At 50.6% G+C, this 24,172-nt stretch overlaps 1 protein-coding gene across 1 annotated transcript; it reads left to right on the plus strand.

The window, feature by feature from the left end:
• The first annotated feature begins 1,181 nt into the window (after positions 1-1,181).
• LOC140721910 (zinc-binding protein A33-like) lies at positions 1,182-14,221 on the plus strand. Its single transcript, XM_073036733.1, has 6 exons — positions 1,182-1,592; positions 1,671-1,766; positions 2,644-2,877; positions 3,904-3,926; positions 4,023-4,141; positions 13,605-14,221. Exons 1-6 carry the CDS (start codon positions 1,182-1,184, stop codon positions 14,135-14,137), a joined length of 1,416 nt encoding a protein of 471 aa, XP_072892834.1. The 3' UTR covers positions 14,138-14,221.
• Positions 14,222-24,172: the final 9,951 nt, after the last annotated feature.

A 24,172-nucleotide genomic window follows, 5' to 3' on the forward strand; every position in this document is an offset into this window, starting at 1 on the left:
TGGATGCAGACACTTACGTGCTGGTAGGTTAGGACAAGAGGAACTCTATCACTGTTGAGGCAGAGGGAAGATGAGGTGAGCACAGACGTTCGTGAAATGGAGGAGATGCAGGTAGGGGCAACATCAATAGCGGAGGAAAGGAAACCCTGTTCTTTACAGAGGAGGACATACCTGATGTTCTGGAAGGGGAAACTGCATTCTGGGAACAGATTCAGTGGAAATGAAGGAATTTAGAAAAGTTACAGGAGACTGGGTGGGAAGAGGTATAGTCAAGATACCTGTGGGAATCAGTAGGTTTATAAAATATGTCAGTTGACAGTTTGTTTCCAGAGATGGAGGCAGAGAGAAGGGCAAAGGGGAGGGAGGTGTTTGAAATGGACCAAGTGAGTTCAAGTGCAGGGTGGAAGTTAGTGGCAAAGTTGATGAAATTGATAAACTCAGCATGGGTGCATGAAGCAGCACCAATGCAGTCATTAATGTTTCTGAGGAAGATTTGGGGAGCGTTACTGGGGAAGGCCTGGAACATGGGCTGTTCTTCGACAGGCATTACTGGGGCTCATGCGGATACCCGTGGATAGCCCTCGAGTCTGGAGAAGGTGGGAGGAATGGAAGGAAAATTGGTGAGGGTGAGCACCAGTCCTTCCAGATGGAGAGGAACTGGTTTGTTCTTTTATTGAGAAAGAAACAGAGAGCTGTAAGGCCATCTTGATGGGGGATAGAAGTTATAACTGGACATCCATGGTGAAGATGAGGCGGTCAGTGCCTGGGAATCGAAAATTGCTGAGGAGATTGAGGGCATGAGAAGTGTCGCGGATGTGGATTGGGAGGGATTGACCTGAAGGGTTTAGAATGGAGTCAATGTATGAGGACAAGTTCAGTGGGGCTGGAGCAGGCAGGGACATAGGCCAACTGTCTATCTCGCTTTTCAGGAATTGTCCCTTTCAGTTGTACTTTACACTGATCCAGGCTCCGCGCTCCGGGTTCATTTATATTCAGACCTCTCTAATGTGTTTCTGATCCCACCCTGACGTGGAAATTGCCGCGATTCCTGCCCAGTGAACACGGAGCAACGTTGTTCATTCCCGAGACTGCAGCGCGCCTAGTGGACATTCCCGGTACTGCAGGGTTCAGCAGCTCCGGAAAGTGAAAGGATCCTGAACCCGGAAGTACCGGGAGTTAACATGTCTTCGAAAGGACAGGTCGAGAGTTTAACCGAGGAGGCAATTTGTCCCATCTGCCTGGATTTCTTCACCGATCCGGTGTCACTGGTGTGTGGTCACTACTTCTGCCGCTCCTGTATCACACGGTGTTGGGAAAGGGAGGAGAGAAACTCCTGCCCGGAATGTAGAGAGGAGTTTGCAGACCGCACCCTCAGGGTCAGTCGGGCCTTGGCAAATCTGTCTGAGAAAGCTCGAAAACTAAACCTGAATCCGAAAGAGAAGGAAAAGAAACTTCACTGCGAGGAACATGAGGAAGAACTGAAGCTGTTTTGTGAGACGGACAGGAAACTGATCTGTCTGGTCTGTAGAGATGCACTGGAACACAAGTCTCACAACTTCATGCCGATTAAAGAAGCCATTAAAATTTACCAGGTAAAAATAACCCGCTTTCGATCGTCTGTTTATGTTGTCTTTTTGTTTTGTCTAATCCATTAACTCTTTAATTCCCAGGATCGGGTTAAATCTTCCTTGGACTCTCTCACAAAAAGGAAATCAGACTTTCAGGAAATGGAGCAGCAACAGAAAGAGAAGATTTCTGGATTTCGGGTGAGGCTTCCTGAGCAGAATTTACAATCTTGTTGTGTAGTTTTGTTCCCTTTAATGCAGAATAGCAGAGTATCGCAGCTCCAGTGCCCTGGGTTCGATCCTAACCTCTGGTGCTGTCTGCGTGGAGTTTGCACGTTCTCTCTGTAACCAGTACCTTCTTTTAGCCGACAATCAACTCAATGTGGTATTTACAGACACTGTAGTTGTAAACTGATGTAAACCAGACGGATGTTTTGACTGTTCAGGATTGAACAGTAAATTGGCAACTGTAATTAACCCCGTGAAGGGGTATTGTATGTGAATCAGGTGGGAGTTAATGGGTCAGTGAGGAAGACTGGGTTTCAGGGAAATGTGATAGAATATCTGGGAACCACTCACTTGCTGCCTGTTATGCCACTGGAGTTTGGGACAGCAATGAAGGTCCTCCATCTCCGGCAGTGTTCATGTCTTCATTCAACATGTCAGTAGCTACTTCTCGGTTTTCACTACTGTCAGTCATGCAGGTCCTGAGTGGAGACTCGGGAATAACATGGCACTCAGATGTAGAAAGACTCTTCATTGTTTCCGTAACAGTTTTGTTTCACCAGTCAGTATTGTTAGCCCTGAGCTGAACCCATGAACCTGGAGGACCAGTGGACCACTCTTACTCTGGCCTCTACCCTTTGACCTGTTGGCATGGGTGACCCTACCAAGGGTCAAAGCATAAAGCCCACATTCCAGCCAACAGAGTTCTTTGGGTCATTGAGGCACACAAGCCCCAAACCCAATGGCAAGGTTGTGGTCCTCTTGGATGATAATGGGCTGGACAGACACTTCCATATCATAAGGAAATACATCAGGGCCAAATAATAAACCAGCCTCTCCTTTCATTCGACAGGAACAGTCACACAGTGTTCAGTCCCACATCACATCCCAGTTTGATGAACTGCGCCGGATTATCACCGAGAAAGAGCAACGTGCACTCCGAGATCTCAGGGAAGAAGAGGAGAGGATTCTAAATCCAATGGAGAAAAATCTTCGCGAGATTCAAGAGAATTTAAATGCCATCTACAAGAAAATCTCAAAGTTACAGGAACAGATGGATCAACAAGACAATATCATATTCCTCATGGTGAGAGATTTCAGTTTGGTCCTGTAAAAGTACATAGGCACAAAATGATGTATTTTAACTCAGTGTGGGATTTACAGATACTGGAGTTGTAAACTGATTGAAACCAGACGGATGTTTTGACTGTTCAGGGTTGTTGTCTCCAAACCGGCCTCTCACAACATCTGTACATCGCTGGACAGTCTGCATCCTTCTCGGGAATGTTTACTCTGATCGTAGCACTGAGCCAGTGATCACTTCTGTGATTCCCACGTATAATATCCCCTGAGACTCAGAGTAACATCCCATTACAGTCACAGACTGTGAGTGTGTCTGGTGCAGTGGGTGTGAGGGTCTCTCTGTTGATCAGTGGGAACTGAGGTTGAATTCCAGAATGTGACCTACACATCGGATTTACCATCTATATCTGGTTTGTATCAGGTTCATTGTTTTGGAGAATTTTGCACTGTCTTTTGTTTCTCAGAAATATTTTTCATCAGATTATATCCCATTTTCATCAGAGACAGGACTTTCAGTCCATTCTCTCCTATCAGTTTCCCTGGTGCACAAGCCTCCTCCCACCTACTCACCACACCCAGTAACAGTGTCCCCAACTCCATGGTCCCTCATGTGTTTATCCAGCTTCCCCATTACATTCAATCTCTGCTGTTCCACTTCAGCCACTCCTGTAGCAGTGAGTTCCACATTCTCTTCACTACATTTCTTGTGGGAGTTATTAACGACCAACTGATGTTTTATCTTTGACTTATTGTCTCCACACAAGCAGAAATATTTTCGATCAAATACATTCAGAATCTTAAAACCTGTCCAGTCTCTCCTGTAAGTTCCTTCTCTCTGTTATCGTATAATTCTCATAAATATTCCTTGTACTTTCTCCCATGGTTCAATGTCCCTCTTTCTCAGTTCGTTTCAGTGGGAATGAGTTCAGTGGGAATTTTCAGCAGTTTTTACTAACCTGTCTAAGATTCCTGCTGTTCGGATGCCGACAATCATCTCAGTCAATTGAGATCTGTGTTTTATTTATTTCAGGAGGAAGCTCGTCGGAAGAGGAGGTAGGACATGGTCTTCACTGAAACTCTGTATGGATTTGTAAAATAGTTCAAATATCACTGATGGTCAGTTTATAACCATCTGTATAATATTTACAGGATTAGTGATGATACCCACACATTGTCAGTGACAGATGGTGCCCTATTGGTTGAAAAATTCGATCACCCCTATTTGCTCGACATAGCATCGGAAGAAGTGATTGGTGGCATTAAACACGGTAAGACATAAGATTCATTTGTGCTTGTTTATGAGACACTACTAAGTCGTAATTAGATGCCAAATATGGCTTGTCAATGACCTTCTGAAAATCCAAGTACACAACATCAACTGGTTCTCCTTTGTTTATCTGGCTTGTTATTTCTTCAAAGAATTCAAACTGATTTGTCAGGCAAGATTTTCCCTTGAGGAAACCATGGCCTATTTTATCATGTGCCTCCAAGTTCCCTGACAACTCCTCCTTAATAATCAACTTCACCATCTTCCCAGCCACTGAGGTCAGACTAACTGGCCTAGAGTTTCCTTTATTCCCTCTCTCTTCTTGAACAGTGGAGTGACATTTTCAAATTTCCAGTCTTCCAGAACCATTGAAGAATCTAGTGATTTTTGAAGGATCGTTACAAATGCCTCCATGATCTCTTCAGCCACCTCTTTCTGAACTCTGGCATGTACACTGTCTCGTACAGGTGACAGCTACCTAAAGATCTTTCCGTTTCCCAAGAACCTGTTCTCTAGTAATGCTAACTTCACGCCCAGCACATCGCCTGGCACTTGGAACTTCCACCATACTGCTAGTGTCTTCCACAGTGAAGACTGATGCAAAATATGTCTTCAGTTCATCCACCCTTTCATTGTCCCCCATTACTACCTGTCCAGCATTGTTTTCCAGCAGTCCGATATCCACTCTCGCCTCTCTCTAATCCAGAGATTAGGACCTCTTGGGTACTAATTTCTGGATTGCTGCCTGTGCCACGTGCCAGTGAGGGTAGAAACACGATGATCTGGCAGGTAAATGTGTGGCTGAGAAGCTGGTGCAGGGGGGGCAGGCTTCAGGTTCTTGGATCATTGGGATCCCCCTGGGGGAGGTATGACCTGATCAGAAGTGATGGGTTGCACCTGAACCCAAGGGGGACCAATATTCTTGCGGGCAGGTTTGTTAGAGCTATTGGGGAGGGTTTAAACTAATTTTGTAGGAGGGTGGGAACTGGAGTGAAGGGACTCAGGATAGGACGGATGGTAAAAATGGTAATGATAGCCTGCAGTCAGACTGTCAGGAAGGGCAGGCAGGTGATGGAACTCAGTTGCAGCCAACAGGCTGAGTATCAAAACTTTAGGGATGCAGAATCAGAAAGGACAGCAAATACGGTACTCAAGCTGTTGTATCTAAATGCACGTAGCACAAGAAATAAAGTGGATGATCTTGTTGCACGATTACCGATTGCCAGGTATGATGTTGTGGCCATCACTGAATTGTGGCTGAAGGATGGTTGTAGTTGGGAGCTGAATGTCCAGGGTTACACATTATATCGGAGTGATAGGAAGATAGGCAGAGGGGGTGGTGTGGCTCTACTGGTAAAGAATGGCATCAAATCAGTAGAAGGATGTGACATAGGATCGGAAGATGTTGAATACTTGTGGGTTGAGTTCAGAAACATCAAGGTTAAAAAGACCTTGATGGCAGTTATACACAGGCCTCCAACAGAGCTGGGCGGTGGACCACAGATTACAACAGGAAATAGAAAAGCTGTGTCAAAAGGGCAATGTTCTGGTAGTCATGGGAGATTTTAACATGCAGGTTGATTGGGAAAATCAGGTTGATAATGGATCTCAAGAGTGAGTCTGTTGAATCCCTAAGAGATGGCATTTAAAGCAGTTTGTCATTGAGCCTACTAGGGGATCAGCTATACTGGATTGGCTGTTACGTAATGAACCAGAGGCGATTAGGGAGCTGAAGGTAAAAAACCCTGAGGAACCAGTGATCACAGTATGATTGAGTTTAACTTGAAATTTGATAGGGAGAAAGTAAAGTAGCAGTCGCCAACCCGTTAATCACAATCGACTGGTCGATCTTTGAGACTTTCCCAGTAGATCCCGAAAAAAATTCAAAAATAAATACACACATACTGTTGAAAGATTGATTCCGGGTTGCGGGGTTTTGTTCCGTTCTTTCTGCCCAGTGCACATGTGTGTAGCTCCCCCGCATTACACAGTGTAATTCAACACGTACAAACACACTGGATGAACTCAGCAGGTCGGGCAGCGTCCGTTGAAATGAGCAGTCAACCTGCTGACTGCTGAGTTCATCCAGCTTGTTTGTACGTGTTGATGTGACCACAGTATCTGCAGTGTACTTTGTGTTTACACAGTGTAATTCAGTGGTCCCCAACCACCGGGCCGCGAGGAAACGATACGAGTCAGCTGCACCTTTCCTCACTCCCTGTCTTGCCCACTGTTGAACTTGAACCCACGCGAAGTCATCAGTCGCCTAAACGCAGTGATACCGTCGCGCCAGGAATCACTGGTTCACCTCACGCGGCCGGCGAGAAGTGCCGTTGGTACTGGCCTGGAGCGCGGAGAAGTGGGCGCCGCCTCGAAACCTGTTCACTACACCGAATGTTCGTGGGGAACCCGGTGCTAAAATATTCGCAGACGATCTAATTCGGGCTCAGGGTTCCGTAAGTAACAGAGCAGCTACCTCGCTGCGATCTGTTGATACAAACTTTTGTCGGCCGATAGATCCTACAAGGTGGGCGGGCGGGCGCCCTGTCACACTCCCCGCTCTGTCGCTTTCTCCGGACTGGAACCGGCACGGGGACCTCCGGCCCTGACCTTGTCCTCTCACCCCACCCACGACCATCCGCACCCGGCCAGGGTGTCTGGCGGCGGGCAGGCGGGCGGAGGCTGCAGTTTGGGCCTGGAGGCAATGAAATCCTCAAATCTGCTTCGGTACCTTGAGTCCAAGCACCCCGCACTTAAAGACAAACCCACTGAGTTTTTTGAGCGGAGAAAACGTGAGCAAGTGGGACAAAAGCTAAGTGCCGAGAGCCGCAAAAACTAAATTGTGCAATAGACTGGACATAAGGAACCTGCTTCGAGTATCGCTGTATTCTGGTCGTGTTTAATCCCCCCCCCCACCCCCGCCGGCGGCCGGTCGGCAAGAATATTGTCAATATTAAACCGGTCCGCGGTGCAAAAAAGGGTGTGTACCCCTGGTGTTTATACATTATTTCTACTTCCGGGTTGCAGGGTTTTACTTCCGGTCTTTCCTGCCCCAGTGCGCATGTGTTTAACTAATCAATCTGGGGGTCGATGTCTTCTTTGACTGTGGCCGAGGTAGGGTATCTTGGGCTTAAAAAGGTTGGTGACCACTAAAGTAAAGGCTGATGTAGCAGTATTTCAGTGGAGTAAGGCAAATTACAGTGGTATGAGAGAGGAGTTGGCCAAAGTAGATTGGAAAGAGCTGCTGGCAGGGATGTCAGCAGAGCAGCAATGGTGTGTGTTTCTGGGGAAATGAGGAAGCTGCAGGACATGAGTATGTTTTCATTTCTTCCAAAAACGAAGAACTACACAAATTGTAAAATAGTACAACCATGACTGACAAGGGATGTCAAAACTATTGTAAAAGCAAAAGAAAGGACATACAACAAAGCAAAAATTTGTGGGATGATAGTGGATTGGGAAGTTTTTAAAAACCTAAACAGAGCAACTAAAACAATCATTGGAAAGGAAAAGATGAAATGTGAAAGCAAGCGAGCAAATAATATCAAAGTGGATGGTAAAAGTTTTTTCACGTATGTTAAAAATAAAAGAGAAATGAGAGTGGATATAAGACCGCCAGAAAATGAGGCAGGAAAATTAATAACAGGGGACAAGGAGATGGCGGATGAACTAAATGACTATTTTGCATCAGTCTTCACTGTGGAAGACACTAACAGTATGCCTGATGTAATGTGTGAAGGAAGAGAAGTGGGTGCAGTTACTATTACAAGAGAGAAGGTGCTCAAAAAGCTGAAAGACCTAAAGGTACATAAGTCACCTGGACCACAGGAACTGCACCCTAGGGTTCTGAAAGATGTAGCATTAGAGATTATGGTGGCATTAGAAATGACCTTTCAAAAATGATTGGAGTCTGGCATGGTGTCAGAGGAGTGGAAAATTCTTTAAGAAAGGAGGAAGGCAGCAGAAAGGAAATTATAGACCAGTTAGCCTGACCTCAGTGGTTGAGAAGAAGTTTGAGTCAGTTGTTAAGGATGAGGTGATGGAGCACATGGTGACACAGGACGTCGTGATACAAGACAAGATGGTATAAAATTAGCATGGTTTCCTTCAGGGAAAATCCTGCCTGACAAACCTGTTGGAATTCTTTGAGGAGATTACAAGTAGGATAGATAAAGGGGATGTAGTGGATGTTGTATATTTGGAGATTCAGAAGGCCTTTGATAAGGTGCCACACATGAGGCTGCTTCCCAAGTTAAGAGCCCGTGGTATTATAGGGAAGTTGCTGACATGGTTAGACATTGGTCCCTCCCAACTAATCAATGCACACCTAAATTATTGGTCACCTTAATTGGATTATCTCGCCCAGCCCCATGCTTTAAAAGGTGAGACTTGCCCTTAGCTCGCCCTCTCTTACAGGCAACCACATTGGAGGTAAGTGCATTGATTTATGCTTGGTAAGGTCTATCATTTGTCCTGATAAGGGAGCCACAACTATCCAAGGTCAAGGGGGATAGCTGTTGTAGTGCCTTTCCCTTGTTCTTTGTTTGTGTAACCGTACCCTGTCCCCACACCGCTTCCTGTGTATTGTAGTTGCTTGTGTTGACCCGACTTGCCCTTGTAAATAAATTCCTTAGTATTAAAACTGTGTGTGTCCAGGCCTCTACTGTTGAGACTCAAAGAACCAGTTATTTTCCGTCACAACAGCATATAAAACACTTAAGAACCAATGTTTCAGCGCCGGGTTCGATACAGTGACAGATCACTCCCAAGTGTGCTCTTCACCGTGCCGGTTTGATGTGGAGGATCAAAAACCCAAAACCCAATAATTAAACCACTGCGTTGCTTAGTAATCATTGTAGCTTTCATCGGGGCAGAGCCTTTCTCACTTTATCCTTTAAAATTGTTCCGATCGTTGACCGACTGCAGCCTAATGCTTTTCCAATGACCGATGGCATTTCACCACTTTCTGGGTAAACATGCCCACCTGCAAGGTCATTTCCGAGTAAGAGATCAACATTGTCTATCGGTAGTTCAGACCGCACCCCTATTGTGACTGGTCCAGATATCAAGTCGCATTTCAGAATTATCTTATGCAAAGGCACGGTCTCAGTCCCCTTTCCAATACCTTTGATAATATTCACCACCATATAACCATATAACAATTACAGCACGGAAACAGGCCATCTCAGTCCTTCTCGTCCGTGCTGAACACTTACTCTCAACGCCCCCGACTCTCAAATCTCCATCTCAGCACCGAACTCCAAAACACTCTTTAATATCAGTGACTGAAAAACTCCAGTATCGCTCCAGATTCTCACTGGAACTGGAGTTGATCCCTCCTTCACAGACACAAACCCATTTGAAATAAATCTCTCAAATCCCTTTTGAACTCGGTCAGACCCCTCCTTCTTCAGTGGTGTTTTAACCGTCTGAACGCAGGCATTTGGGGTTTTCTCTCTCTCTGTCCCTTTTTCCCTTTTCATAGCAAAACAATTGGATGCCGCATGACCAGGCTTCCCACAAAAGTAACACTTGAAACTGGGAAATTTTTCTTTTGACTGCTTCCCTTCCTCCTGACTTTTATCACTAGTCCCCGGTTTACTCTCTGGTTTAGCCGGTGGGTTATCTCTGTTATCCCTGCTACTCCTTTGGTAGCTCTTGCTCGGGAAAAACTTTACCTTGTGGGTTAAAGCATACTCGTCTGCTAACTTAGCAGACCCTGACAGGGTCTCAGCCTCTCTCTCATTCAGGTACGTCCTTATGTTGTCAGCGACCCGGGTTCATGTCCCGTTACTGCCTGTCAGGAGTTTGTACGTTCTCCCATGACCACGTGGGTTTCTTCCAGGTGCTCTAGTTGCACAGTCCAAACCTGTACTGGTTGGCAGGTTAATTGGTCATTGTAACTTGTCCCATGGTCAGGCTCGGATTAAATCGGGGATGCTGGGTGGTGGGGGTCATTGTAACTTGTCCCATGGTCAGGCTCGGATTAAATCAGGGGTTGCTGGGTGGTGGGGGTCATTGTAACTTGTCCCATGGTCAGGCTCGGATTAAATCAGGGGTTGCTGGGTGGTGGGTGTCATTGTAACTTGTCCCATGATCAGGCTCGGTTAAATCAGGGGTTGCTGGGTGGTGGGGGGTCATTGTAACTTGTCCCATGGTCAGGCTCGGATTAAATCAGGGGTTGCTGGATGGTGGGGGTCATTGTAACTTGTCCCATGGTCAGGCTCGGATTAAATCAGGGGTTGCTGGGTGGTGGGTGTCATTGTAACTTGTCCCATGGTCAGGCTCGGATTAAATCAGGGGTTGCTGGATGGTGGGGGTCATTGTAACTTGTCCCATGGTCAGGCTCGGATTAAATCAGGGGTTGCTGGGTGGTGGGGGTCATTGTAACTTGTCCCATGATCAGGCTCCGATTAAATCAGGGGTTGCTGGGTGGTGGGGGTCATTGTAACTTGTTCCATGGTCAGGCTCGGATTAAATCGGGTTGCTAGGTGGTGGGGGTCATTGTAACTTGTCCCATGATCAGGCTCGGATTAAATCAGGGGTTGCTGGGTGGTGGGGGTCATTGTAACTTGTCCCATGATCAGGCTCGGATTAAATCAGGGGTTGCTGGGTGGTGGGGGTCATTGTAACTTGTTCCATGGTCAGGCTCGGATTAAATTGGGTTGCTGGGTGGTGGGGGTCAAAGGGTCGGAAGGGCCTATTCCGTACTGTATCTCAATAAATAAATTACAGCTGATGAAAGTGCAGTAGACATCGTCTCCATGGAGTTTAGCGAGGGATTTGACAAGGTAGCAGAGAGTTAGATCACATGGGATACAGTACGATCTGGAATAGGATACAGAGTTGTCTGGGTGGAGTCGTGACCAGTGGTTGTTCTGCAGGGATCGGTGCTGGGTCCACTGTTTTTCATCATTCATATGAATGATTTGGAGAGAATGTAGGTGAAGTGTTTAGTAGGTTTGTGAAGGACTCTAAATTTGGTGGTTTAATGGACAGTGAAGAGGTTATTTATTTATTTAGAGACAGTGTGAAACAGGCCGTCCCAGACCAACGACCCGCTCCACCCAGCACCCCAACTATTTAAAACCAGCCTAATCACGGGGCAATGTACAATGACCATTTAACCTACAAACCGTTATGTCTTTGTACAAGCGTTACAGAGTGATAGAAACTAACAGCACAGGCCCTTCAGCCCATCTGGTCTGTACTGAAGCATTTAAACTACCTGCTCCCATCGACCTGCACCGGGACCATGGTCCTCCAACTCCGACCATCTATGTACCGTCCAAACTTCTCTTAAATATTTAAATCGAGCTTGCATGTTAAATCGAGTTTAACATCGGTAGCTGAGCGAAGGGCGCTGAGTAGGCTACGGTCAATTATGGATAACTCTGAACATCCTCTACATAGCACCATCCAGAGTCAGAGAAGCAGTTTCAGCGACAGGTTACTATCGATGCAATGCTCCGCAGACAGGATGAAGAGGTCAATACTCCCCAATGCCATTAGGCTTTACAATTCTACCGCCAGGACTTAAGAACTTTTTAAAAGCTATTATTAATGCTTTTTGAGATAGTGATTTAGATGCATATCATATTTTTTTTACTGAGTTAAGTATTGTATGTAAGTAGTTTTGCTACAACAAGTGTATGGGACATTGGAAAAAAAAGTTGAATTTCCCCATGGGGATGAATAAAGTATCTATCTATCTATCTATGCACCACTTGGGCTGGCAGCTCGTTCCACACTCTCACAACCCTCTGAATGAAGCAGTTTCCCCTCATCTTCCCCTTAAACTTTTCATCTTTCACCTTTAACCCATGACCTCTGGTTGTAATCCCACACACCCTCTGTGGAAAAAGCCTGCTTGCATTTACCCTATCTATACCCCTCATTATTTTGTATACCTCTATCAAATCTCCCCTCAGTCTTCTATGTTACAGGAATAAAGTCCTAAACTATTCAATCTTTCCTTATGACTCAGGTCCTCCAATCCCAGTTACATCCCTGGAAATTTTCTCTGTACTCTTTCAAACTTGTTTACATCCTTCCTGTAGGTAGGTGACCAAAACTGTACACAATATCCCAAATTAGGCGGCCCCAGGTCTCATACAACTTCAACATAACATCCATCTACCTGTAACACCACTTTCGGTCTATTCTGGACCTGTGTTCCCAGATCTGCTGTAGAACAGAGTCCTCAGTGCCCGACCATTCACTGTGAAAGACTGACACTGGGGTCCTACTGAAGAGCAACAGCTCACACTTGTCTGCATTAAATTCCAGCTGACACTTTTCAGCCCATTTTCCCAGCTGCTCCAGATCCCACTGCAAGTAATGATGGTCTTCCTCACTGTCCACTCCTCCCCAATCTGAGGGATGAATCGGGAGCACCCGGAGGAAATGCACGAGGTCCCGGGGAGAAAGTACAAACTCCTTACAGATGGTGTCGGAATTGAACTCTGAACTCTGGAATGCCCCAAGGTGCAACAGTATTGTGTTATCCACTACATAACCCTCTTGCTCATGGTTTATCCAAGATTACAATGAGATCTTGATTAATTGGGTCTCTGGGCCATTGGATGGAATTTGATTTTAATTCAGAGAGATGAGGGTGTTGCATTTTGGAAGGTAAACCAGGACAGGATTTACACATCAATCGGGGACCCTGGAGAGTGTTGTGGAACAGAGAGACCAGGAGGTGATTGCCTTCATCAGTCAGAATACTGAGTACAGGAGCTGGGACGTCACGTTATGAGTGTACAAGACATTGGGAAGGCCACATTTGGAGCAGAGTAACACACACAAACTGCTGGAGGAACTCAGCAGGTCAGGCAGCATCTATGGATATGAATAAACACTCAATGATTTGGGCCAAGGTTTTGTGTGTGTTGCTTTGGATTTCCAGCATCTGCAGACTTTCTTGTCTTTATGATTTTGATCACCCTGTACAGTTCTGGTTATCTTTCTACAGGAAGGATGTCATTAAACTGAGAGGGTATAAAACAGATTTACAAGGATGTTACTGGGACTGGAGAGTTTGGGTTATAAGGAGAGGCTGAATATTCTGGGTCTCTCTCATACCCGGTTCCACTGCTATCTCCCGTCTTTCTTTCCAATCGAGGAAAGGTCTCGGCTTGAAACATCGACTGTACATCTCCCTTATCACACGCTGCTTGACCCGCTGAGATTCTCCAGAATTTTGTGTTTGTTGATCGAGGAAAATCCGCTCTCCATGTCGAGGAAAAACCTCGGGACGATGCCGGTTGTCCATCCGCTGTGTTTGGGTAAAACCCCGGGAAAGGGTCCTGTCGCCCATCCAACTGCGCCTGAGGCCCAGCGGCCTCTCCCCACGGTCCCGGGGCCGCGCTGCCCGAGTCTCCCCCCCGGTCCCAGGGGCCGCGCTGCCCGAGTCTCCCCCGGTCCCCGGGGACTCTCTAATTCTCTGCTTCTCCCCCCAGTCTCTGTCACCCTGGATGTGGAAACGGCGAATCCGTGGCTCGAGGTGTCTGAGGATCGGAAGAGTGTGAGATGCACCGAGACCCGGAGGGATCTCCCTGACACCGGGAAGAGGTTCACAGTCTGGCTTTGTGTGCTGGGATCGGAGGGATTCACATCGGGGAGACATTACTGGGAGGTGGAGGTGACGGGGAATCGGGGCTGGGGTCTGGGAGTCGCCGCAGAGTCTGTGGAGAGGAAGGGACGGGTCACACTGAGTCCGGAGACCGGATTCTGGATCATCGCGCGGGTTGATGACGAGATGCGGGTTTACACCTCCCCTGTGTCCCGTCTCCCTGCCGGTCCCATCCCCGGGAGGGTGGGAGTTTATCTCAGTTACGAGTCCGGGACAGTTTCATTTTACAACGCGGAGACCAAGTCCCATCTCCACACCTTCACTGGGAATAAATTCACGGAGAAACTTTATCCTTTCTTCTGGACTGGATATGAAAACGAGTGGCTGAGAATCTGCTCCGGTTCCGCTCCGGGTCTGTAAACGGGTCGGGTCCCGGGACCGGCGTCAGGAGTAAGTCAGTGTAAATATAAATGTGCGGAGAGTGAAATAAACACGATGTGAGAATTATCGATCCATTAATTTTAACTCGTTCACTGCTTCCGTCAACGGAACAGAAACACTGCGGATTCAGCAGCAGCCGCGGGCGGCGGGTCCTGAGCTCCCCGGCTCCCCCGGGTGCTAAAGTCCACCGGGACTGACAGGGTAACTGGGGCAAGTGGTGGTGGTGCTGACTGGGAGAGGGAGGTCAGGGTGAATCTTGGTAACACGGGACATGTTGTGGTGGTAACACACAAAGCGCCGGGGTCTCCCACCGTGTCAGGCAACATCTATGGAGGGAAATGGGCAGGTGAGGGGTGGATCCAGGTGAGGGGTAATACCTGAGGGAGGGGTGATAGATGAGGGACGGGTGGAAATGTGTCAGAAATTGGGAGCTGTCAGTGACAAAGGGCTGAAGATTTTGGAATCTGACAGGAGGAGAAAGTGACCCCGGAGTAAAGGGAGGGAGGTGGGGAGGAGTGTGTGGGAGATGGGCAGATGGAGACGGTGGGGAGCAGTGTGTGGGTGATGGGCAGATGGAGAGGGTGGGGAGGAGTGTGTGGGTGATGAGCAGATGGAGAGGGTGGGGAGGAGTGTGGGGGATGGGTAGATGGAGAGGGAGGGGGAGGAGTGTGTGGGGGATGGGCAGATGGAGAGGTGGGGAGGAGTGTGTGGGTGATGAGCAGATGGAGAGGTGGGGAGGAGTGTGTGGGGGATGGGCAGATGGAGAGGGTGGGGAGGAGTGTGTGGGGGATGGGCAGATGGAGAGGTGGGGAAGAGTGTGTGGGTGATGGGCAGATGGAGAGGGTGGGGAGGAGTGTGTGGGTGATGAGCAGATGGAGAGGGTGGGGAGGAGTGTGTGGGTGATGGGCAGATGGAGAGGGTCGGTAGGAGTGTGTGGGTGATGGACAGATGGAGAGGTGGGTAGGAGTGTGTGGGTGATGAGCAGATGGAGAGGTGGGGAGGAGTGTGTGGGTGATGGACAGATGGAGAGGTGGGTAGGAGTGTGTGGGTGATGAGCAGATGGAGAGGTGGGGAAGAGTGTGTGGGTGATGGGCAGATGGAGAGGGTGGGGAGGAGTGTGTGGGTGATGAGCAGATGGAGAGGGTGGGGAGGTGTGTGTGGGTGATGGGCAGATGGAGAGGGTGGGGAGGTGTGTGTGGGTGATGGACAGATGGAGAGGTGGGTAGGAGTGTGTGGGTGATGGACAGATGGAGAGGTGGGTAGGAGTGTGTGGGTGATGAGCAGATGGAGAGGTGGGGAAGAGTGTGTGGGTGATGGGCAGATGGAGAGGGTGGGGAGGAGTGTCTGGGTGATGAGCAGATGGAGAGGTGGGGAGGAGTGTGGGGGATGGGCAGATGGAGAGGGTGGGGAGGAGTGTGTGGGTGATGGGCAGATGGAGAGCGTGGGGAGGAGTGTGTGGGTGATGGGCAGATGGAGAGGGTCGGTAGGAGTGTGTGGGTGATGGACAGATGGAGAGGTGGGTAGGAGTGTGTGGGTGATGGACAGATGGAGAGGTGGGGAGGAGTGTGAGGGTGATGAGCAGATGGAGAGGGTGGGGAGGAGTGTGGGGGATGGGTAGATGGAGAGGGTGGGTAGGAGTGTGTGGGTGATGGGCAGATGGAGAGGGTGGGGAGGTGTGTGTGGGTGATGGGCAGATGGAGAGGTGGGGAGGAGTGTGTGGGGGATGGGCAGATGGAGAGGGTGGGGAGGAGTGTGTGGGTGATGGGCAGATGGAGAGGGTGGGTAGGAGTGTGAGGGTGATGAGCAGATGGAGAGGGTGGGGAGGAGTGTGGGGGATGGGTAGATGGAGAGGGAGGGGGAGGAGTGTGTGGGTGATGGGCAGATGGAGAGGTGGGGAGGAGTGTGAGGGATGGGTAGATGGAGAGGGTGGGGGAGGAGTGTGTGGGTGATGGGCAGATGGAGAGGTGGGGAGGAGTGTGAGGGTGATGAGCAGATGGAGAGGGTGGGGAGGAGTGTGTGGGTGATGGGCAGATGGAGAGGGTGGGGAGGAGTGTGTGGGTGATGGGCAGATGGAGAGGTGGGGAGGAGTGTGAGAGTGATGAGCAGATGGAGAGGGTGGGGAGGAGTGTGTGGGTGATGGGCAGATGGAGAGGTGGGGAGGAGTGTGAGGGATGGGTAGATGGAGAGCGTGGGGGAGGAGTGTGTGGGTGATGGGCAGATGGAGAGGTGGGGAGGAGTGTGAGGGTGATGAGCAGATGGAGAGGGTGGGGAGGAGTGTGTGGGTGATGGGCAGATGGAGAGGGTGGGGAGGAGTGTGTGGGTGATGGGTAGATGGAGAGGGTAGGGAGGAGTGTGTGGGTGATGGGCAGATGGAGAGGGTGGGGAGGAGTGTGTGGGTGATGGGCAGATGGAGAGGGTGGGGAGGAGTGTGGGTGATGGGCAGATGGAGAGGTGGGGAGGAGTGTGTGGGGGATGGGCAGATGGAGAGGGTGGGGAGGAGTGTGTGGGTGATGGACAGATGGAGAGGTGGGTAGGAGTGTGTGGGTGATGGACAGATGGAGAGGTGGGGAGGAGTGTGAGGGTGATGAGCAGATGGAGAGGGTGGGGAGGAGTGTGGGGGATGGGTAGATGGAGAGGGTGGGTAGGAGTGTGTGGGTGATGGGCAGATGGAGAGGGTGGGGAGGTGTGTGTGGGTGATGGGCAGATGGAGAGGTGGGGAGGAGTGTGTGGGGGATGGGCAGATGGAGAGGGTGGGGAGGAGTGTGTGGGTGATGGGCAGATGGAGAGGGTGGGTAGGAGTGTGAGGGTGATGAGCAGATGGAGAGGGTGGGGAGGAGTGTGGGGGATGGGTAGATGGAGAGGGAGGGGGAGGAGTGTGTGGGTGATGGGCAGATGGAGAGGTGGGGAGGAGTGTGAGGGATGGGTAGATGGAGAGGGTGGGGGAGGAGTGTGTGGGTGATGGGCAGATGGAGAGGTGGGGAGGAGTGTGAGGGTGATGAGCAGATGGAGAGGGTGGGGAGGAGTGTGTGGGTGATGGGCAGATGGAGAGGGTGGGGAGGAGTGTGTGGGTGATGGGCAGATGGAGAGGTGGGGAGGAGTGTGAGAGTGATGAGCAGATGGAGAGGGTGGGGAGGAGTGTGTGGGTGATGGGCAGATGGAGAGGTGGGGAGGAGTGTGAGGGATGGGTAGATGGAGAGCGTGGGGGAGGAGTGTGTGGGTGATGGGCAGATGGAGAGGTGGGGAGGAGTGTGAGGGTGATGAGCAGATGGAGAGGGTGGGGAGGAGTGTGTGGGTGATGGGCAGATGGAGAGGGTGGGGAGGAGTGTGTGGGTGATGGGTAGATGGAGAGGGTAGGGAGGAGTGTGTGGGTGATGGGCAGATGGAGAGGGTGGGGAGGAGTGTGTGGGTGATGGGCAGATGGAGAGGGTGGGGAGGAGTGTGGGTGATGGGCAGATGGAGAGGTGGGGAGGAGTGTGTGGGGGATGGGCAGATGGAGAGGGTGGGGAGGAGTGTGTGGGTGATGGGCAGATGGAGAGGGTGGGGAGGAATGTGAGGGTGATGAGCAGATGGAGAGGGTGGGGAGGAGTGTGGGTGATAGGCAGATGGAGAGGGTGGGTAGGAGTGTGTGGGTGATGGACAGATGGAGAGGTGGGGAGGAGTGTGTGGGGGTTGGGCAGATGGAGAGGGTGGGGGGGAGTGTGTGGTTGATGGGCAGATGGAGAGGGTGGGGAGGAGTGTGTGGGTGATGGACAGATGGAGAGGTGGGGAAGAGTGTGTGGGTGATGGGCAGATGGAGAGGGTGGGGAGGAGTGTGTGGGTGATGAGCAGATGGAGAGTGTGGGGAGGAGTGTGTGGGTGATGGGCAGATGGAGAGGGTGGGGAGGTGTGTGTGGGTGATGGACAGATGGAGAGGTGGGTAGGAGTGTGTGGGTGATGGGCAGATGGAGAGGGTGGGGAGGAGTGTGTGGGTGATGGGCAGATGGAGAGGGTGGGGAGGAGTGTGTGGGTGATGGGCAGATGGAGAGGGTGGAGAGGAGTGTGTGGTGATGGGCAGATGGAGAGGTGGGTAGGAGTGTGTGGGTGATGAGCAGATGGAGAGGTGGGGAAGAGTGTGTGGGTGATGGGCAGATGGAGAGGGTGGGGAGGAGTGTCTGGGTGATGAGCAGATGGAGAGGTGGGGAGGAGTGTGGGGGATGGGCAGATGGAGAGGGTGGGGAGGAGTGTGTGGGTGATGGGCAGATGGAGAGCGTGGGGAGGAGTGTGTGGGTGATGGGCAGATGGAGAGGGTCGGTAGGAGTGTGTGGGTGATGGACAGATGGAGAGGTGGGTAGGAGTGTGTGGGTGATGGACAGATGGAGAGGTGGGGAGGAGTGTGAGGGTGATGAGCAGATGGAGAGGGTGGGGAGGAGTGTGGGGGATGGGTAGATGGAGAGGGTGGGTAGGAGTGTGTGGGTGATGGGCAGATGGAGAGGGTGGGGAGGTGTGTGTGGGTGATGGGCAGATGGAGAGGTGGGGAGGAGTGTGTGGGGGATGGGCAGATGGAGAGGGTGGGGAGGAGTGTGTGGGTGATGGGCAGATGGAGAGGGTGGATAGGAGTGTGAGGGTGATGAGCAGATGGAGAGGGTGGGGAGGAGTGTGGGGGATGGGTAGATGGAGAGGGAGGGGGAGGAGTGTGTGGGTGATGGGCAGATGGAGAGGTGGGGAGGAGTGTGAGGGATGGGTAGATGGAGAGGGTGGGGGAGGAGTGTGTGGGTGATGGGCAGATGGAGAGGTGGGGAGGAGTGTGAGGGTGATGAGCAGATGGAGAGGGTGGGGAGGAGTGTGTGGGTGATGGGCAGATGGAGAGGGTGGGGAGGAGTGTGTGGGTGATGCGCAGATGGAGAGGTGGGGAGGAGTGTGAGAGTGATGAGCAGATGGAGAGGGTGGGGAGGAGTGTGTGGGTGATGGGCAGATGGAGAGGGTGGGGAGGAGTGTGTGGGTGATGGGCAGATGGAGAGGGTGGATAGGAGTGTGAGGGTGATGAGCAGATGGAGAGGGTGGGGAGGAGTGTGGGGGATGGGTAGATGGAGAGGGAGGGGGAGGAGTGTGTGGGTGATGGGCAGATGGAGAGGTGGGGAGGAGTGTGAGGGATGGGTAGATGGAGAGGGTGGGGGAGGAGTGTGTGGGTGATGGGCAGATGGAGAGGTGGGGAGGAGTGTGAGGGTGATGAGCAGATGGAGAGGGTGGGGAGGAGTGTGTGGGTGATGGGCAGATGGAGAGGGTGGGGAGGAGTGTGTGGGTGATGCGCAGATGGAGAGGTGGGGAGGAGTGTGAGAGTGATGAGCAGATGGAGAGGGTGGGGAGGAGTGTGTGGGTGATGGGCAGATGGAGAGGTGGGGAGGAGTGTGAGGGATGGGTAGATGGAGAGCGTGGGGGAGGAGTGTGTGGGTGATGGGCAGATGGAGAGGTGGGGAGGAGTGTGAGGGTGATGAGCAGATGGAGAGGGTGGGGAGGAGTGTGTGGGTGATGGGCAGATGGAGAGGGTGGGGAGGAGTGTGTGGGTGATGGGTAGATGGAGAGGGTAGGGAGGAGTGTGTGGGTGATGGGCAGATGGAGAGGGTGGGGAGGAGTGTGTGGGTGATGGGCAGATGGAGAGGGTGGGGAGGTGTGTGGGTGATGGGCAGATGGAGAGGTGGGGAGGAGTGTGTGGGGGATGGGCAGATGGAGAGGGTGGGGAGGAGTGTGTGGGTGATGGGCAGATGGAGAGGGTGGGGAGGAGTGTGAGGGTGATGAGCAGATGGAGAGGGTGGGGAGGAGTGTGGGGGATGGGTAGTTGGAGAGGGTGGGGAGGAGTGTGGGTGATGAGCAGATGGAGAGGGTGGGGAGGAGTGTGTGGGTGATAGGCAGATGGAGAGGGTGGGTAGGAGTGTGTGGGTGATGGACAGATGGAGAGGTGGGGAGGAGTGTGTGGGGGTTGGGCAGATGGAGATGGTGGGGGGAGTGTGTGGTTGATGGGCAGATGGAGAGGGTGGGGAGGAGTGTGTAGGTGATGGACAGATGGAGAGGGTGGGGGTGAGTGTGTGGGTGATGGACAGATGGAGAGGGTGGGGAAGGAGGGGAAAGAGAGAGGTTGATGGGGCTGGTGGATCAGGAGGAGAGAGACAATTAAACAGGAAAAGTGACAGGGAACAACTTCCAGAAGTTTGAAAGTTCGATGTTGATGCTGCCAGGTTGCCAATCACCCTGACGGAAAATGGGGAGCTGTTCCTCTAATTTACGAGACAAATAGAGTCGGGATCTCTACTTTGAATCAGATATTCAGTTTTGGAGCCAGTTTATATGCAGGAAATGTGGGGAAAAAAGCAGGTTGGTCAGGATCTGTGGAGAGAGGAACAGGTTTCACGTTCCACGTCGGTGACCTCTCCCGGAATTGATTCAAACACTGCCTGCTCTGTTGTGGGTTTCAAGTAATTTCTGTTTTGTTTTAGTTCTTCCAGCATCTGATTGAAGAAAAAATGGGAGTGCAGTGTAATTTCCTCCAGAAGGGGGATAAAGAAGGAGGAATGTGATAGGAGAGGGGAGTGGACCATTAGAGAAACCGATGCTCAGGTTGGATCTACCCGGAGAGGTACAGTGAAGGTGAGAGAGACGTGGACATGATATTTTGGAGCCGGAAGTGTGGCAACACATGCAGGCTGATCCCAGCACAATCCTCGGGCAGACTGTGTTGGTCATTGACGCAATGGAGAAATGTAAATGGTGAAGCCCCCTGTGTGTATTTGTGTATGGCGGAGACAGAGAGAGAGTCTGAGATTTACTCCAGGCTCCCCAGGTAGATGCAGGGATGATGTTTCTGGTGACGGGGATGTCAGGATGAGGAGACACAGTGAGGGGACGACCATTCAGAGGTGAATAAATGTATTTACCAGCTCATAATCTAACAGGACTCTGCACATTTACACATTAACATGTTGAGGAGAGACGTGGATAGAGTTTTGGATACAAAGTGAATCAGTAAAAACAGCATGAGCACAGGGAAGCGGTATTGATCATGTCTAATGGGAAAGCAGGTGTGAGGGGCTGAATGGCCTCCTTGCTTCTGTTTCTGATGTTCTTCAGAGCAGTGTACAGACTGACCTGAGGGAGGATAGAAGGGTCTGGGGAATAAATAGAGATGTAAAGCAGGAGGGTGAAAAGGTGATTAAATCTCAATTATTTAAATTGTCAGGCAAATATCTTTAACACTGAAATGGGGGTTCTTGATGCAGCAGAAGATTGTGAGGTGTCGGATACACTGGGATTACTCAAACACGGATGCAGGAAAACTTCCTGACTTCCCCCCTGTACAGCCCTGCTCTGATGTGAGGTTCCACTCTACCTAATGAGACTAATGGAGGTGACAGCACGCACACCGGCCCTTCGACGTAACATGTCCCTGACAACCAAGGTGGCTTCCTCAGCACGTCCCATTTGACAGCATTTGGCCAGCATTCCTCTAAACGTTTTCAATCAAGAATTTGTCCAAACGTCCTAAAAATGTTTCAATTCTATCAGCCTCTACCATTTCCTCCGGCAGCTCATCCCATTTACCGACCACTGACTGTGTGGAAAATTTGCCACTCAGGTCCCCTGCTAATCTTTACCCTCTGAGCTTAACTCTTGATCCTCTAGTTTTAGACTCCCCTCCCCTGGGGAAAGACTGTGACCATCAACCTCATCACTGCCCTGCAGGATTTCATCAATCACAATAATGTCCACCCTCAGTCTCCTTTGCTTCAGGAAAACAGTCCAGGTCGATCCAGATTCTCCTGAAGCCCTTGAGCCCCGGTAACATTCCTGTGAATCTTGTCTGCACACATTCCAGCTGAACATCATCCTTTCTACAGCTCGGTGACCAGAACTGCACCCAGTACTCTGAGTGTGGTCTCCCCAATGTCTTGTACAGCTGTAACATGACAAACCATCTCATGTACTTAATCCCCGATCGATGAAGGCCAGCGTACCAGACCCCTTCTTCACTACACTGTCTACCTGTGTCTCTACTCTCAGGAACTATGTACTTGTTCCCCTGGGTGTTTCTATTCTACAACACTCCCCAGGGCCCTGACATTCACTGTGTACATTCTCTCCTGGTTTTAACTTTCCAAAATGCGTCACTTTGCCCATTTCTATTTTGAATTCTTTCTGCCATTCCTTTGCCCATATTCCCAGTTGATTGAGGTCCTGTTGTAACTTTAGACAAACTTCACAGTCCACATCAGAAATTTCAGTTTCTGTGCCTGTTCCTGTGCTGTACTGTTGTATGTTCTCAGAGAACATAACATTCTCCTGTTTAGAAGAATGAGAGGAGATCTCGGGGAAGTGCAAAATCGTTCAGGGCTCCACAGACAGGATGCAGGGAGGATGTTTCCCCTGTCGGAGGAGTTGAGGGTCAGGGGTCACTGTCACAGGATGGAGTGAACCCTCAGTGACTTCACACACTCTGGATCTTTCAATGATTTCACGTTCCCTGGCCCCGAGCATCTTATTTTCACTGTGGATGTCCAGTCCCTGTACACCTTCATCCACCAGCAGGAAGGCCTCAGAGCTCTCTCTTTCTTTCTGGACACCCGTCCCAACCAGTTCCCTTCCACCACCACTCTCCTCCGTCTAGCGGAACTTGTCCTCACTCTTAATAATTTCTGTAATTTCCACCGTCTCCAACAGGATCCCACCACCAAGCACATCTTTCCCTCTCCCCCACTTTCTGCTTTCAGCAGGGATCACTCCCTACACGACTCACGTCCATTCGTCCCTTCCCACTGAACTCCCTCCTGGCACTTCCAGGTGGGGCGACACTTCACCTGTGTGTCAGGTGGGGTCATACACTGTGTTTGGTGCCTCTGGTGTGGCCTGTACATCGGTGAGACCCGACATAGATTGGGAGTCTGCTTCACCAGAAAAAGCAGGATCTCCCAGTAGCCGCCCATTTTAATTCCACTGCCTATTCCCATATGTCCATCGAGGGCCTCCTCTACTGTCGCGATGAGGCCACACTCAGTTGGAGGAGCAATATCTCATATTCCGTCTGGGTAGCCTCCAACCTGATGGCATGAACATCGATTTATCGAACTTCCAGTAATGGCCACCCCTCCTTCACCATTCCCTGTGCCCATTTTCCCTCCCTCACTTCATCTCCTCACCTGCCCATCATCTCCCTCTGGTGCTCCTCCCACTTTTCTTCCATGGCCTCCCGTTCTCTCCTATAGAACTCACCCTTCTCCAGACCTGTGTCTCTTTCACCCAATCAACTTCCCAGCTTCCGGTTTCACCCATCACCTCGTGTTTCTCCCCCCGACCCCCCACCACCTTTTGACTGATTCCTCATGTTTTTTTCTCCAGTCCTGCTGAAGAGTCTCGGCCCGAAATGTCGACTGTACTTTTTTTCGTAGATGCTGCCTGCCCTGCTGAGTTTCTCCAGCATTTTGTGTGTGTTGCTCGGATTGAATTGAAATGACTTTATTTCTGACATCCTTCACATACATGTGGAGTAAAAATCTCCGTCTCAATGTGCAATCATAGTAATTTATAATGAACAGAACAGTCAGGGTGATGTTTGATGGCCCGATGGGAGAAGCTGCACTGGAGCCTGTTGGTCCTGGGGTTTATGCTGTGGTACCGCTTCCCGGATGGTGGCAGCTGGATTAGATTGTGGTCAGGGTGACTTGTGTCCCCAGTGATCCTACGGGCCCTTTTTACACACCTGTCCTTGTAAATGTCCTGAATCATGGGAAGTTCACACGTACGGATGTGCTGGGCTGTCGGCACCACTCTCTGCAGAATCCTGCGATTAAGAGAGGTACAGTTCCCATATACCAGTCAGGATGCTCTCAATTGTGCCCCTATAGAAAGTTCTTAGGATTTGGGGACCCCTACCGAACTTCCTCAACCGTCTGAGGTGAAAGAGGCGCTGTTGTGTACAGATCACGTGAGTTCCTCGGTGACGTGGATGCTGAGGAACTTGAAGCTGTTTCCCCTCTCAACCCCAGATCCAGT

The sequence above is a fragment of the Hemitrygon akajei genome, chromosome 2, assembly GCF_048418815.1.
Source record: "Hemitrygon akajei chromosome 2, sHemAka1.3, whole genome shotgun sequence".
Taxonomy (NCBI): Eukaryota; Metazoa; Chordata; class Chondrichthyes; order Myliobatiformes; family Dasyatidae; genus Hemitrygon; species Hemitrygon akajei.

Coding starts and splice junctions, on each gene's coding strand:
- LOC140721910 (XM_073036733.1), top strand. CDS start 1,182: ATGTCTTCGAAAGGACAGGTCGAGAGTTTAACCGAGGAGGCAATTTGT. Junction 1,593..1,670: donor AAGCCATTAAAATTTACCAG/GTAAAAATAACC, acceptor TTTAATTCCCAG/GATCGGGTTAAATCTTCCTT. Junction 4,142..13,604: donor GATTGGTGGCATTAAACACG/GTAAGACATAAG, acceptor TTCTCCCCCCAG/TCTCTGTCACCCTGGATGTG.